At 40.9% G+C, this 17,742-nt stretch overlaps 1 protein-coding gene across 1 annotated transcript in view; it reads left to right on the top strand.

Moving 5' to 3' along the window:
• The window catches only part of si:dkey-22o22.2 (neural-cadherin), a 165,843-nt gene that overhangs the window by 66,501 nt on the left and 81,600 nt on the right, over nt 1-17,742 (top strand). Inside the window, exons 2-4 of the mRNA XM_022216146.2 lie at nt 6,348-6,536; nt 12,037-12,262; nt 15,594-15,798. Of these exons, the coding sequence (XP_022071838.2) occupies nt 6,348-6,536; nt 12,037-12,262; nt 15,594-15,798 (620 nt within the window). The remainder of the gene's footprint in view (nt 1-6,347; nt 6,537-12,036; nt 12,263-15,593; nt 15,799-17,742) is intronic.

The raw sequence follows: 17,742 nt of genomic DNA on the forward strand, positions 1-17,742 counted from the left end.
GCCTGGAGACTTGTGTCAAAATCACCTCAGCAAATAAAATAACACAACACAACAAACTACAAACTGACAAAACAGAAATAACGACAAAAAAACTTACTTAAATGTGCTGACATCATTTTGCATTCCTTTCTTGTCAGTACTGAGATGTGGAAGTACCCAGAAAGACAATGTCATGCTCGAGAGGACAAATACATCTGTCCCTGTGTGAAAATGACTTCTCAGCATTCAAGTTTTCAGCCCTTTTCCGTCATCTTCGACTCCTCTTCCTTGCTCCAGGCCGGCTGCCGAACGTTCCTCTGCATTTTTGTATGCATGCATGCATGTGTTCAGTGAGTTATGGCCCGAACTCAGCGGCTCGCATCAGGGATCAGTACATTGTTCAGGCTGCAAGCCGCATTTCCTGAGCTTGAGGAGGCAGAGTGGAAGGATGCGAAGGACCGCTGCACTTCAGAGGCTAAACTGAACTGTGGTTCAGCCAGATAGAGCAAGTAGCTGCGACCTCTCCTAGGTGCAGAATCCTGTCAAGAGAGAAGGTATCTCTAAACAGGATAATAGCCTGCTTCAAAAATCCAAAATTTGCATTTGATTGTTAGGAACACCCCTGACTCACAGTCATTAATGAAAAATACTGACAGCATAAACTACATATAAATGCTATTATTCACTAAACCTGTCTACTAGAAATTTTGGTTTGGACACAAATTAATTAGTTTCCCAGTTCTGTTCTGTTCCTTTTAGGTCTAATAACAAATGATGCGTCTCATTTATGAATTGTTTCAGAGTTGTCAGGAGGTGGTCGGGGTAGATGGTGGGCGTATAACGGGTTTGACTGTCATGGTTTACATCCAGGCTGCTGTCTATGGTTTCTTCAACAAGGACTCTGGTTAAAACTAAAGAAAATCGTGGTTTTGATTAAATGTATCTTCACCCAGCATCTTAGGTCATTCTTGACTTAAACCAGATCACAATGTGATCTTCATTCTGAACTATGAAAGGTTCAATAATGGTGTGGTCAGTACAAGTGAAAAAATAAGTAATAAATAATTGTCAGTGAACATACGTTCAGAATCAGTGTATTTGTGACTAGTCCAGTATGTAAATTAACCTTTATCATTATGTTAATAGAATCTAGTCACAGTTGTGTTTTCCTCACATTCGCTGTTGCAGTGTAATTGTATAGAAATGCAAGGCCGACAAGACAGGGTTCATCCTCTGGGGAGCAGAACTGTGAAAAGTAAATCGCAGCCTTTAGTTCATAGATTTGTTTTCAACCAAACTTTTCCAACACTTGTTTTTGAGAAGTGTTTATTAAGAATCCCTTGATTAGACTGTAGAAATAAAATCCCCCCCTCAACAATTACAGAGTTGTCGTCTTTGAAGCCTTATAAAAGTGAAACCTAGAATGCTTTCATGAAAACACGCAGTATTCCTCATGTCAGTGTCCAATCTGTTTATCAGTCCCATGCATGCTCTGTCTCCTGTCAGCCTCATGATGCAGTCGGAGTTATTTTCTCTACCAGTCAGTATTTTTCAGATCTTATTGAGCTCCTTATCGGGACATTCTGTGACAGTCTTGGCTGCTTGACAGATGATTTGTTCCCCGTTCTTTGTCTGCAGTAAAGATGTTGGGAGACCTTTCTGACTTGTTTTCACTCATCAGGACAGCAGTGTCGTCAGAAAAACTTGAAGCAACCCAATATTACCACATTCTCTTAATATCACAGGCAGATTTTTTTATGCTTAGTACGAAGTCCATCTGCTGTTGTGAATACACTCAACAAATGGCGCGTCTTTGTGTGCAACATAGTAACACTGATGCTGTTGAACAAGAGGCGGTATAACTGTGCTTGGACTACATGTTATATCTTATCGCAGCATTAATTAAATGTCATTATTCTGGTGTCAGTGACCTTTCATTTGCCTGGAGGTACAACGAAGACATTTTGTCCAGCTGACAGCTCTGTCTTCTCCTTCCTCCTCCTCTTGATGTGTGTTTCCACACGGAGACGTTGAGTTTTTATAGTTTTTGCCCGAGCTGACACATGTGCTGACCGCTGGCGCTGCATCTGAATGTGTTGATGTTTATCATGATAATGGGACAGATTTCATTTCACTTTCATACACGGCCCACAGCGCAGCATATGTAAAACAACAGACAGAAATAGATGTGATTATTCTGGATTTCATGGGCTGACTGAAGACTGAAGACCAGCGATGCAGAAGATGACTGAGGCACACCGAGCTGAAAGTTTTTTTTTAGTTGTTCATTTTCACCTCATCTTTCTTTTTCTAACTTTTTTTAGTTGTTGTTTTTGCTTATTTTTTTTATGTCACTGCATGTATTAGCCTGGCATAGCAAAGTTATTTTCAGATTAAGTTGGCCTTCTCAGAAATAGCATTAATTTGCATATGAGTTATATTATAAATGTTTTTATGGCCCAAAAAAGACTTCTATGCAAGAGCTATGTTCTAATTTTCCTTTGTTTAAGGATTTTAAAAACCATGACAACAGAAGATCCTTAGTATTTGTAATATTTATAAAAAAAAAAATACACTAATAGTAAGTTAAGTTAATGTTACCATAATTTGATTTATGCTTTTGGAACTATGGTTTGATGAATAAACACATTAAGAATTATTTTGTTGTGGATTCAGTGAGTTAGGCTCTGGGCTACAACGAGGATTTTTGATCATAGACAGACATTTAAAGTATGACAAAGTAGATAATTAAATAACTGTCTCTGAATTACTTTGATACTTTAAAATAAACCCAACCAAGTTCTTGAATTTTATACAGCACACTTTCTGTGTTTCTAAAGGGATTTCTGGATGTGTATTTGTTTTTTGTTTTTTTCATGTGTGACTGTGACCATCACCGGCCCTCATGGCAAATTAACCTATCATGTTTATTTCAAGCTGTTTTCTACATTATGCCATTGAGGGCTGTGCACACCCAAGTGAAACATAAAACAAACACAGGACAGACAGAAAGGTGAGGCATAGACAGTGTTCTAAGAGAAAAGGTGCATTTTATTTGTTTGTACTCTTTAATTCACACCTTAAAACCATTTACAAATCTAAAACCCTTCACAAACACCTAATACGACAAAGTCCCAACTGGATCAATCATGAAGATGTCAGGAGGCCACAAGAAGGATAGATAGAGCAGAGTGAGATCCACAGACACTAACCCAGCAACCTCCACTGACTCAGCAACCGGAGGAACACACTCTATTGAGTTTTGGTAGGTGCCGGTGTGGTGGGTCTGGCATGCATGAAAACCTCCACCAAAAGGAGGGAGCTGTCCCCTCCAGCCCAAGGAGGTCGACCCAGCCCCCCCGCAGGAGCCACCAAGCGGAGACCCAGCCCAGGAGCCCGGAGTGACCCCCCCGACACAGCCAGAACCCCAAGGCCCGGGCAGCAGAACGGGCCATAGCGGACCCCCACGGCGCCCCACCGGCCCACAGCCCCACTTCCCCCACGACCACCCGCCCTCCCCCCCATCCCCCCCCACAACCCGACCCCCCCGCCCCCCAGACCCCAAACCCCCGCCCCCCCCACCGTCCCACCCACGCCACCCCCCCTCCCCCACCATGCCGCCCACCCACAACCCACCCCCAACACCACCCCCGCCCCCCCACCAAGCCACCCCCCACCCCTCGCCCAGCCACCCCACCCCACCCCATCCAACCACACCACCCACACCACCCACGCCACCCCTCCCACACCCAAATCCGGGATGTGTATTTGTAGTGAAAATTAGGAAATAATGGCAGATGGATTCATGGTTCTACATTGGTGTGAGTTTGCATAGGTCTCTGCATACACAGGAGTGAAGGATTATGGGAATTCAGCCAATGCCGAGGCTACATAGACGCGTCACGATTCTTCAATGATATTATGTCTAAATCAAATACTGACTGGTTAATGGCTGCCTCGGACCAGGAAGGCTAAAGGTTGCTTGTGATTGTCATTTTCTGACGTCAATTCAAAGTTTTTATCAGTTGGTTTCATTCCGTTATACTTAAGTTGTCTTTTTATGTGTTTAGATCTGACAAAATTATAATTCAAAGAGGCAATGCATTTTTTTCAAGAAGAATACAAACAATCTCAAATTCATCTGTTGATTAACCCCTTCATCCTCCATCCCTTTTACCCACACCCCTCCTTTTCCTTCTAGTTCATTTTTCTTTGGCACCTCCATTTCTTTCCTCCTCTGCCTTATTTCTCCTCTTATTTTGTCTTTGCCTGCAACTGCCTTGTCTCTCCTCCTCCTCCTCTCATCCTCCTTTATCATCCTTCTTTTACTACAATTTCATCTTCTTCAACTCTGATCCCCTCCTTGTTTGTTTCCCTGTATCCTCTCCTCCTCCTTCCTCCCTGTCCTGCTCTCAGTACGTTGACAGACCTTCACAGATGATATAAAAAGACAGAAACAGAGGTAGATGCTATTGTGTTTTCACCTCCTCCTTCTTCTGTCGCCTCCTCATCCGTGTCTCTTCTTCTTCTTTGGTCTCCCTGAAGTGAAGTTTCCTCTCTTGTTCATGCTGTTGTCTCCTTCGCTGTCTGTGACACGACACAGAAGCCAAAACAACAGCGAGCGCCGAAGCACCTTCAAACCGAACAAATCCCTCCTCAGAACCAGGCAACATGAAAAACGACATAAAGAAACAGAGTCGACTCGTAGATGCAGACAAACATATGTGTGTTTGTGTGTGTATTTTTGACTGGGCGAACGGGAGCTCCTGCTGTGTGTGGTCGTGTGATCTCGTGAAAGTTTACTTGTTTTATTTTGGAGGAACCTGTCTCTCCTTGGCTCATGTCTTCTCTTGCAGCAAGGTGGAGATGAAACATGAGAAAACACGACAGATGTTGCAGAGAAATGTCACCTCGTCCCCTTTGGCTGAGAGCTGCTCGGCTTTCACGCCGCCGTCTGAACAAGTGCAGCTAGCTTAGCTAACAAGCTTTGGTACTACAAAGCCGGGACAACAATAGCAGCCAGTTACAGCAAGGAGACAGCAACTAAAATACACAAAACTGTTGTTTGTAGAGTTTGTAAAGTGGTACTGAAACAAATAAACGTAGAAGCATTAATGCGCTCAATTTAGGCTCAAAATGATGGTTTAAAATGATGATGTTAGTGCTGACAAACTTGAAAAAGCTATGTCTTCAGTACAGTTGCTTGTAGGAATCAAAGGTATATTTGTTAGCATCCAGAAAATATTAGATTTTCTCAAATCAATAATATGTACTCACAAAATGTAGTTGTCATTCACTCAGCTCCACAAAGCTTGTTAGGTCCAAATTTTGGTTTTGTCACTGGTGGGTAAATTCTAAAAATTCATAATTCTACAATAATGTCAACGTAGATCAGATTTAATCAGTTAAGATTTTGGTAATTAATAAAGCAGAGCTTGTATCTGCTAATAATTATGTAGTCACATCTTTGCTCATACCTCAAATTTCGATGATTTAAAATGCCAATATAGAGGCTCTTCAGTGTGACTTTTGAGTATGCAGTGTGTCTTGAAATACATGGCAGGTGAATCGCTGGTGAACATTGTGGAGCATTTACAAGCTGAACAGTCACAACTTTTTCTCAGGAGTTGGTGGACACCAAAAATAGAGCTAAAAGAGAGTGGATTGTCTTAATTGTGGCGGTCATGAGGGGAACACAGATATTGGAATTATTATGTCGCTTTATATCTGCAAAACAACGGGACACGGCAACTGTAAAATGCCACAGCTTTGAGTATCTGAGTACTCTAAATGTATTTTAGCAGCTTTGAATTAATGATGTAGCATTAAGGTAGCGGTCTGAACTGAAACAACAGGTTGTTTTAGCTGTTCTATGTTTAGTAATGACTGATTCAGAACAATGTAGCTCTAAGTGATGGTTAAATGAAAGACATTGTCCAGGCTTTTTATTTTTTATTATGCTTCAGTTTTCTGTGTTTTTGTTGGTTTCTGACAATAGCAGATTAAATTTCAGATACTATTTTGTCCAAAACAACTCAAATCAAGTTCATTTCATCTCCACTGGAACACATCTGTGACTGCATGTAAACATCTCAGCTGAGTTATGCGAACAAAAGTCAAGATGAAATTCAAACAAGGAAACTCAGAGAGCCACAATTATCGCAGTGTAGAGTGGATGCAATTTGTTGTTTCACTCTGTGGAAGTAGTGGCCATGTAACACAAATTATGGGTTGACAGATAAAAGACTAAATGTGACTGGAAATGTACTTGTTTTTGTAGCAGCGAAGTCGATCATGTAATTACTGACAAAAATAACGTATTTTACTCTAAATAAATAATTGGTCTTTCATCTTCTTCCCTCCTCCAGGTGATGAGTGGTACTTGTGCAGGTTGACTCTGAGCATGCCCAGTCAGGCTGACCTGCAGTGGGCGATGTTTCCTTCACCTTACCTGGGAGCCATCGGTCCTGATGCTACACCCGGCTCCGTCGTGTACCGGCTGTTGGCACGGCAACGAGACGGGTCGCTGGGTCAAGCCCACTTTGTCCTACTAGATGGTGAGTGTTTTATTTTTGTTTATTTTAATTGTTGTATTTTTGCTTTTCTGTTGTTGTTATGAGCTGCACGGTGGATCAGTGATTAGCAACGTCGCCTCTCATCCCAGCCTGTGCCTGGGATCTGTATGTATTCAGTTTGCATGTTCTCCCACAGTCCCACAGAGTTCAAATGGTAATTCTAAATTGACATAGGTGTGAATGTGAGTGTGCTTGTTTGTCTCTCAGTGTAGCCCTGTGATAGACTTGTGACCTGTACAGGGTGTCCCTTTTCTGGGATAGACTCCAGATCCCCATGAACTTACAGAGAATAAAGCGGTATATAGATAATGGATGTTTTTATTATGCACACAAATTATGCAAATGTGATTATCTAGTATATATTGATACAACTATATGGTCAAAAGTATATTCTCACCTCTGTCATTATTTATTCTCCTGATTTGAGTTCCAATTCAGGTGTTTAAATACTGCTCAACCATCACATGTGAGCATTCTGTTCCACTGTCCACATACTTCTGGTCATTATTAAGCTTACCTAAGACACAGTGCTCAAAGCTCTTGGAATACCACCGTGAAGATGTTATAAAGAACCTTTCTTCATGTAAAACAAAGTTCAAAATGCATGAAAATCTCTTTTAAATTCACCTCAGTCTTCCATTATTTGTGCGATTTGTTTTTTACCTACCGCAGTCGAGCCTCCCTCTTTTTCTCGTCAGTTTTGCCTAAAACTTGTCATGTGCTCTTATCTCCCGCCTGTATCTGTAATTAGGTCCGCTGCTGCTCTGCCAGGCACTTTGTGACAAACCTGTTTTGCTCAAAGGAGCGATTTATAAATAAAATTTGACTTGTTGAATTTCAATTACTATCAAGTGGGTGAGGGAGAGAAAAATGCACATAAACAGCATGGAGCTGCGCTGTTAATCGCTCCCTGGGGCAAAGAAAGCTCCCAGATTTGGGAATAATAGGAAAGTCTCTGGAGAGGCAGCGAGTGGGAGAGTTGTGGGGTGGGTGGATGGGTGCCGATGGCTGTGGATTTTTTATTTTTTTTTATTGGAGAAAGGAGAAGGAAGGAGGAGAAAGGAGTACAGGAGATATTTTGAGAGCTAATTTCTAATGCTTTCACATTAAAAGCGCCTGACTTCCCTTTGGCGTTATGTGACTACATGTGTACCGACGAATAATCCAATAATTTATATTAAAAATGGTTTTCAACCTCATGCCAATTTGAAAATATATTCGCACAGTGTGTGTGAAGCCAATTAGTGGCATTAATGTGATTTTACTCAGTTTGAGTAAATTTACAGTTTGTGTTTGAGCAACTGGACAGTGGAGGAAAAGTGCTTCTTTGAAAAAGTTTGTATTTTTCCCTTAAAGCAGGAACACACATTAGCTCTATGGAGTCTATAGTAAATATATGATGACTAATGGTACTGAGCTGACTGAATAAAGTCCAACTTGACAAAATACAGCGTGTCACGTTCGTCTTCTGATCCAGCCACTGTCACACATCCAGCAACTGACATCACTGACCTATAGCGTGAGTTGTTCTGTGTCAGCCAAAGAACACATCTAAGTCCACTCAACTCCAGTTCCCTTTGCAGTCTGACAGCTTTCCATCACCCCAGCAGAGTTTTTTATTTTCTCCAGGGCTGGTCTTTATTTTTGTGCAAGAGCATGTAACAGTTGCCATTCTTGCTGGGGCGTTTACCTCCAGAACTCCATTGATTGTTGAGTAAAAGTTCTAATGTAGTTCTAAGGTTTATGCTCCTTGATTTTTTTTCAGTTTAAGTAGGCTTTAGTTTGTTTTCAAGCTTGTTTCATGTTTTAGCTCCATTTGCATTATCTTTCCAGCTATTGATGGAACATATATAATTTTTTTTAATGATAATGTGTTGAAAACTGACTTTGTCAGCAAAAATTACAATGTCTAGGAGATTTTACCTGCTCACACTAGGTAACTGACACTAACTCCATAAGATGGTTGAAAGCTCAGTCTTCAGCTGAATTTTTAATGTGTTCTGACTTTTGGAAAGGTCTATCAGTCTTATTAGATTAAACACCATTTATCAATCCTTGGGTTGAAGTTTCTTGGAACTCATATTTAGGATGTTGCTGATTTTGAACATACACAGTGGTAAGAAACTGACAAATCAGGGTGATGACAAGACTTTAGGAGGCTTTACGAAACCACTAGACTGTTTTTTTTCTACTAGAAATAGTGCCAATATTTCCACCTAAAACAAAAAAATGACCTTTTTTAGACGTCTGTGTTTGACATAAACAAACAGGATACACCATGATTTTGTCCTAGTTATAGCTGGAATGTCACGTTTTCAATCAGTGGGATTTAAAAGTGCAGATAGGACTACTTTTGGAGAGAGCCAGGCTAGCTGTTCCCCACTGCTTCCAGTCTTTATGCAATGCTAAGCTAAGCTAACATGTGCATAAGCATCAGATATGAGACTGATATTTATCTTCTTTCTTTCTCTCAGAAAAAAAGTGTAGCGGTACGACGTTATGATCTATAGCTCTCGTTATTAATAATTGGGGCACCACCCTAGATCTCTCGGGAAAAATATTAATTTTAATAAAAAAATTAATATTCATAAAAATTTTGATCAATCTCATATCAAAAAGTCTTGAATCCTCGGTTAAATTGACCACATTCTCCACAAAGAAACACTTGAGACTGTAGTTTGATCTAAAATGAGGTATTTATTAACTATTCTATGAAAATAATGACAAGTGAACTATATACAATGTAGATATGGTGTGTGTGTGTGTGCATGTGTGAGAGATGTGGAAGTGTGTGAGAGAGATAAGGAAATATGGTGAGGATTAGCCAGAGCTAACCTGACGAGGTAACCGGTAATTTGGATTAAGAATTCTAATGATTTGTAAAAGAATAAACTGATTAAATGAATTAATTGACCAAGCGGTTAGTACATCACCCATAGAATGGAATCAGAGCAAACTCAGCTGGAGTTATTGAAGTGAACCGTCATGGGCTGGGACTTGCGGGGCCTTCAGATTATGCACACGGTCTGGACTGGCAGGTTCGGAGTGGTGCATCGTCGTTGTGGCCGCGCCTGGATGTCCTGCCGCGGGTTGATCGGTTCTGTGCAAATGGACCTGGTCCAACAGGTCTCCGGAGTTCTCAGCTGAGTGTTGCTTGGCTTAAAAATGATGGTTCTCAGGCTTTAGCCAAGAAAAACGGGTGATGAAAAACTGTCCAATTAAGAAAAATAAATGCTGGTTCTGAATCGGTTCTCCAGATTAAACGAATAAAATTCGGCTTAACGTGAGCAAAATGTCTCCTTAAGTTACAAAAATATTAAGAGGTAAATAGTTAAACTTAGATGGTGAGGGAATTTCAAAGATAGGAAAAAACGCGCTTTAGGTAAGAAAATAATGGGAATCTCTGTTATGGATTCCTCAGGTAGTGAAGAATAAGAGAGGGGGTAAGAGGCAAGAAAGAAGAGCGGTAAGAGAGAAAAGCAAAAGGTAATGTGGGCTACGGCTGACTTTATCTGTGGGTCCAGCTAAGGGGAGGACCTGGGCGGAGAGAGAGAACTTTTAGGCGCGAGTCTGGTGGAATTTGGAATCTCTTTGTTCTCACAGAGTAGAGAAGAAAGAGGAATCCAGAATGGATTAAAATATGATATTACACGCGCAAAACACGATCTGTCTATCCCACCATATTCAGTTGTGTGAAAGTGAAATGTGTAGATTAATACATATGTTCATATGATGTGAATCATTTCATTCATAACTATATGTTTATGTTTATGACATTAAAAATATGTATCACAGTGAAAATATAACAACAAGTCAGAGATTTGGTAACAGGTAAATACAATGGTCATCATTCAACCTAAATGGAGAGATAAAGAAGGAATCACATCACAAATTAATAAATCAGCTTCTGTGAAAGATAGAATTGTGATTTTCGGATATGTTAATGATGAATGATTTCCACTGACACTGGTAATTCTGTAAACACAAAATACATTCCAGAAATATTAATTTGGCAAGGTTTTTTAAGTTCAGTTCCAGTCTCTTTGTTTCAGTCAAAGAGAGTGAGAGGGTGACTCCAGCCTTCAGCCATAAAGTTTTACGACTTGTTATCTGATCTGTGGAATGCAGAGACGTCTCCGGCTGAGGGTCTCCTAAAGCTGAAAAGGGATTTTAGCATGAAAATTCATTAAACAAACATCCATAGCATATAATTGAAAGTCATTGTCTTTTAAAAAGAAGAAGTTATTCCAGGGGTTTCAATGTTCACAGGAGCTCCATCCTTCTGTGAATGAAAACCTACAGAAATACAAATGTCTCAATCCTCCTATAGAGATGGGTGTTGGTCAGTGCTGGAGAGGGAGAGCTTATCTGAGTTTTGATCAGCTCAGGAATTCCAGGGCCTTTGCAGTATTGCTACAAAAGGAAAATATGAACTTTTACGTGCAAGGCCGTTTTAATTTCTGGGTAAAAATAATTAAATTTAAGAGTTTGTGGCAGCTTTAGTCATGAAATATCACCTGCAGAAGCAAACAAGAACTCTCTTGGTGAGACTCAGACAAACTCGTGTCAGAACAATCTTTCCACAAATAGACGGAGCAGGAGGAGATGATTGACAGGTTGGATGCAGCTGCTGGTTCAAAACCCTCTGGTCAACAGCTGGGGATGGTTCTCTCCCTTCATTCTTCTTTTGCAATCTTCTGTCATCTATCCTTTTTTACTCTGCCACACCTCTCTCTCCTGCTATACATCTCTCATCACTTGCTTTCCTTTCCTTTCCTTCCAGCTCCCCATCCCTTCCCTCTTGTTCTTTTCTTCACTCATATCTCCCTCTTTCTTATCTTTCTGTCATCTCACTTCTTAGTTGCTCTCTCTTCTCCTTATCCCTCAACTTCTTCTTCTTTTTATCCTCCTCCTCTCCATCTTCCCATCACCGCTTTTCCCCTGCTTTCCCTCTGGCTCTTTCTCCCCATCTTTCTACTGCTCTCTTTCCTCTTTCTCTCGCTTCACCCAGGGGGGACGTGGGTGAAAACGAACCCGCTCTCTTCTTCCGAGGCTTCAGAGAGTGTCAACCAGCTCACAAACACACACACACAGAAATAAACACGCACAGCCTCTCCCTAGCCTCAGTTTGCCTTATTGGGATTTTCATAATTGGACAGCTGTGACTCTATCCATCCATCCATCCATCCATGGGAAAAATGTAACTTGAAATGCTTAATTAGCATTTCATTGTAATTTGCTTTCTTTTTTTCTGTCTAGTTAGCAATGAAACAAACACTTGTTTTTCAGTTTTTGTGCTTCGAAGCAAAACAAAGTACTTAAACCGATATACATTTACCCTCTCAAACTGCAATAATCCAAAAGCTTTTCTGTTAAATACAGTTCTGTTGTCTGAAAAAAGCAATAGAAATAAGGAAAAACATTGTTTGTTTAAAGTATTTCTCAAGAACTTCCTTCATTCTTTCCCTCCTCTCAAATAAAGGTGGTGAGGACTGCTTCGAGGTGGACCGTCGTTCTGGGGACATCAGAACCACCGGGCGACCTCTGACGCCCAGTAAGGAGTACCGATTGCGGGTGCAGGCGGTGGATGGACTCGGTCGTAAAGGCCCACCAGGCTCTGTGTCAATCCTCGCCGGCTTCCGACCACCACAGTTCACCAATTCCACCTACAGCCTGAGCGTACCGGAGAACACACCTGTTGGCCAACCGTGAGTCCTTACAGCTGTCTGACAGCTTATTATCTGTAGCTGAGGTGATGTGAGAGTTTCAGATAGGGCGGGGAAAGCTCTGTGGTGTACACTGATGTGCCAGGATGGTATTTCTGCTTGCCTAATATGCTGTTCACGTGAAAACAGCTCACTCCCACTGGTGTATGGATTCCTAAAAACCTCTTAAGGATTTGTCCCCAAGACGTTAGCAGCAGATCTTTCAAGTTGTGAGTCGCTGCAGGTCAGACTTTCACATTTCCTAACACCCTCTCTCCGGTTCGTCGCTTCTGAGATGCTTTGGGCCAGTTGTCTGCCTTAACTATTTAGGTCGTGTCAAAGTTACTCAGGTGTTGCATGTGATGTGGGACTGACTAGCGATCTGGGAAAGTGAAGGGCTGAAATTTAAAAGATATCAACTTTTGCAAATGATTTCATAATTTCACCTCGAAGCACTGAGATTTGTGAGTAAATAGACAAAGAAGGTATTGTCCTGTTTGGACAGTAAGCTTAGTATGAATTAATGATTGCATCAAAGAAACTCACTTAAAGTCACATAAACTGTTGAAGACAGTAGTATGTTTCGTATTTACACAGTCCTGGCCGTTCTTGATGCACTTATGAACAATGACATAGCAAGTGCAACAAGCAAAATATGACATTGGATTTTCTTCGTTGAACAACTCACCAACCAGGATAGTCCTTCAGACTTTTGGCGAATCATTATCTTTTCTAATCTTCATTATGCCTTAAGCATATTAACATATTGCAAATAATAAAAAGCTTATGTATAAAATGTGCAAAACTGTTATCATTGGATGTAGTACATACCATTGTTAGGACTAGGCAACATATTATACAGGATCGATATATTTTCTTATAAGAGAGGATGGAATTCTACTTTTACATAGATCTAGTTTGATGCTGTATAACAAAACTGGTTTCTCCCATAAGCCATGCCAGTTTTTGCATCTCTCATCTGTGATACGATCAGTGCAGCAAACCCACCACCACTCTCTCTCTCTCTCCATATAAGCGTAGTCTCGATTCTCAAAGTTTAAAAGTTTGCACTAACTTCATGCCGCACTTGCATGTGTGATAACAGCTGACAAAGCATTGATTTGTGAAAACAACACAGTAAAAACACTGCAGGGACACTGAATGGCCAAAGGCACTGCAGTTAAATGAGCCATCGATGGCAAAATCCAGATCTTGCCAGCTGCTGCTTGGATTTTGTTGCACTTCTCCTCGTGGACTTACAGTAGTGGTTCCAGCAAAAACAGAGCAAAAAGACTGCATTCAAAGCAGTTTATATACCCAATGAAGCTGTAACTATTTGACTTAGATTTAACCGTCATCATTGAAAATATCGAGATCTATACAATATATTGTCATTCAACCTTATAATAGTGAAATATTGTCTAGCACTAATCATTGTTAAATTTGACATGTGGAATGTGTTTTTAACGAGTAAAATCAGCTTCCTACACACTACCAAAATGTTTAAGATAAAGTCAGAAATATACCATCATCAAGCTGTGGCAAAGCTGTTTATTTCATTTACATGGCAAAACATAATTTCTCATGTTAAAACATAAATATCATTTAGTATTAGCCATTTTATGTGCATTTCCACGTACAGAATATTACAAACGCTGTGTTGTCTGCCTGCTGGATTGTTTTTCTATCATGTTATGTGTATAGTTTGTGTAGAATTATATTGCTGATGGGGTTATATATACAGTGGTATTAGTAGTACTTGTAATATTACATCTGCTGTTATTAGTGTGAGTGGTGTTTATTAACACAAGTGTCTGTTTGTATCTCTGTCCTCCATATTTACAGAAACATCATTTACATTCCACTGCCTCAGAAACTGAGTGTGGAAATGGCATTTGCGCGTGTGCGTGCGTGCGTGTGTTTGTGTGTGTGTGTGTGTGTGTGTGTGTGTGTGCGCATTGTCACAGCCTGCTCCTTTGCTTTGCATGTCATGTGATGCATGAAGAGATGAGCCCTGTAGAGCGAGACAAAAGAAAAGAAGGGAAGGTTGAGGGACGAGGAGAGAGAGTGTGGGGGGTGGGGGGTGATATAAGAAGGGAGAGGGGAGGAGGAGAAGAAGAGAAGGAGGAAGGGAGGATGGAGGCGGGGGGGTGGGGGGGGGGGTGGGTGAAGAGGACCCAGATGTATGACTGTGGCCCGAGGCTGAGAATTTGAAAGTGTGGCAAATTCAAATATTTATTAAAAGCGAGGTCTGGATAAACATGAAGGGGAGTGTGTGTGTGTCTGTGTGTGCGTTCGAATCCCTCAGGGCTGCTGGCGCAAAGCACATTGTATTAATATCCAAGTATCCATGCCACCCTGTGAGCAGAGTGTGTGGGTGTATCTCTGTATGAATTGACTGTGTGTCTCTGCTTCCATTATGTCCCTTTTATGTGTTCCTGTGTCCTCACGTGTGTCTGACTGTGTGTCCGCGTGTGTGCGTGTGAGTTTTAAACAAATTGATTAACCAGGTTGTGATGGATTCAGAGTTTAGAATAATCCATGAAGGCAGCAGACTTTAAAGGCAGCGCTGGAGCTCAACCAGTGTGTCACAGCTCCGCTTCACTTTATAAGTCTGTTTGGAAACAGAAATGTAGAGCAGCTTTCTACTGACCTGTGGTCATGTTTACTTTTCAGGCAAGGAAAGTTTATTGATGTCGCACATTTCGTACAAATTTGAAGTCTTCTACACAGTGCACAAAATATAAGAACAGGAGTGGGACCAGTAAAAATGGCAAGACCTAAATAAATAAGTCAAAATAACAAGAGAAGAGTAACAAAAGGGCATTAAAAAACACAAGAATAATATAATTTACCCCACTTCTACTTTTATATATATATATCTTTAAGCAAGAAGCTATTTACAAATTCATATCAGAGGAAAAACAAGTACTGAATATACATTTACAGCTACACACTAATGGCACGAACAGTTCTCAGCACCCCATGTCTACATTAGATATTAGAAAATGGCAAAACGAAAAATGAGAAGCACACGATAATGAAAATGAAGAGTGGATGAAGAAGAAGAAAACTATAATCTAGCAATTTTGGAGAGAACACACATTGAAATTTGCAGTTTATCAGTTCTGCTATTGACATTACACTGATCCATATTTTTGTCTGATAAGATGGCTACAGTAGGGTTTCAAAAAAGTTTTCAGAGCTTTTTTCCCTTGAAAACCCTCTGACGCTGCTAAGGAAACTGCAAGATAATTACATTGTTACATGCATCGTTGTCATTGGTGTCACAGGTGACCTCCTAACTCCTGTCTTTCTGTTTCTGTCCATGCAGTGTTGCAGTGGTTCAGGCCATCTCCTTCCAGAAGAAGAGTCTGTCCTACATGCTGTTGGTGAATCCTGGAAATCTGTTCAGCATCAACCAGGAGAGCGGTGCGCTCAGCCTCACCAGGACTGTCGACTATGAGAGCGGTCACAACCTCCACACCCTGCAGGTCCGATCCTCCGAACCCGACACCGGCCTGGCAGGCGTGGCAGAGGTAAGCCTACACTACAAAACACGCAGACATACGCTCACTTGCAAACCAGTAATGTCAGATTTAGCCATATTTTGTCATTTATTTCTGGTATATACTGCCTTCAGGAAATATCTACACAGTTTTTATCTTTGAGCATTTTTCCAACCAAACTCATTGTCAGTCATAAGTATGCACCATCATATATAGATTTACAGGCCAGTGACAGTGTTGAAGATGCAACTAGAATGTGCACGGATGGATGGTTTTCACATCCCACACACTTCATGCTCAAGAGGTTTGCATGACTGTACATCAGGGTCTTTTTTACAGTTAGAAGCCTTGCATGTATGATTTGGTCAAGCTTTATGACTACTATGTTGTCCACCAAAGTGGATTTTGGAGGGGAGCTTTTATTAAATATGAAGAAGACTGAAGTCCTGAGTCAACAGCAACAAATGTCACTGCTATTGTTGAGTTCTTCTGCTTAAGGTGGAAACGTAATTTCTTTTCTTTTAGTAGTAATACTTGGGCACTGATTGACTAAACATCCTTAGCCAACAGCAGGTTTCACCCCTGGAGGAGCTGTTTAGAAGCAAGGAACTCTCCACTATCAGTGACTTTTATTTCATATGTTGCAAATGTGGTAGAATTAGTTGCATATTCAAAAGAAGAAACTTAACAAAAGGTTCATTCACAAATGTATTGAATCACACCTTTAACCACTGACCTGACATCCTGGCAGTTGCAAAGTTTAGCTTCCAGCAGAGCAAGTAGTGACTCTCTCTGAATATTTTTTTTCCACTTCTGTGTGTAAAAACGAGTACTACCAAGTTGGTACAACTCATATATACTTGACTCTATCTTATATATACTTGAAAGCGGCTGCTGTTACCGGCTTTCACACATGCTTGCTGCTCTGTGACCACATCCACAGAAGGCCAAGTGTCTGTTAGCCTGTGGATACAAAGCCTTACTGCCTGTAAAATCTGTCAAGAGTTCATGCCTTGTTAATCCTGAAGTAGTCTTGCATAGCCAGACCCATGTCCATTGCGCTGTGTCAGTGCTGGGTCTGACTGCGCCACACTGTTATTCCTTTATAGTGGGGGAAAATGCTCCGGTATTTTCAATTTCTTTAAACCAATCACAATTATCTTGGGCGATACTGAGCCCAGGATGTAATGATGGTGCCCGTGCAAAATCATTACAGGGGAATTGTTTTGGTGGAACATTTGCATGCAGGGAGGTAAACACTGTCATTAAAATGGCTAATTTACAAAAATCTTAAACAAAACATGCCATTTTCAGGATGTAGGTTGCTGCCTGGAGGTGCAATTGTTGTACGCTATAGTGAAGGCGATTTTGAAAAAGGTAGCACACAAGTATTGGACAAAAAGAGTAATCCATGTAAAATATATGTCACAAATGGCAGGCTTATACCAGAAGCTCGCATCGAGTGAGTTAGATTAAGAGTTTTGCTTTAAAGCACACGTACAAGTTGATAATTTATTTACTGTGCAAATACTGTACATATGTGACATTAGTGCAGTTATCAAGTACTTTATGATTCTGTAAGTCATCAGCTCTTATTTCGTGTACAGCGTAATGTTTTACAGGAATGTTTTTTGGCTTCCCACGCTATCTGCATTTCACTGAGAACATCCTGGCAATACAAATGCAATAGTATTACTTTCGATGTTGTGAAGAGTGTTTGGAAATGATTCATCTCCTACTGACTGGTGGAGAGTCGTGGGCATTTCAAGTGTTGTTCACACATCAATGACACACTTGAGCTCTTAAGGCAATATAACAGTCATCGAAGTATTACAGTGTGAACTGGAAGGTCAGCACAGTGTTGTAAGTGGTATCACAGCTCCACCTCCCCCCGATAAACAGAATAAACCCACTGTAACAGTTGCGCGACTTATCCTCGCGCACATTTTGAAAACATTCGAGAGTGTGTTGACC

This window comes from Acanthochromis polyacanthus, chromosome 12, assembly GCF_021347895.1.
Source record: "Acanthochromis polyacanthus isolate Apoly-LR-REF ecotype Palm Island chromosome 12, KAUST_Apoly_ChrSc, whole genome shotgun sequence".
Classification (NCBI taxonomy): domain Eukaryota; kingdom Metazoa; phylum Chordata; class Actinopteri; family Pomacentridae; genus Acanthochromis; species Acanthochromis polyacanthus.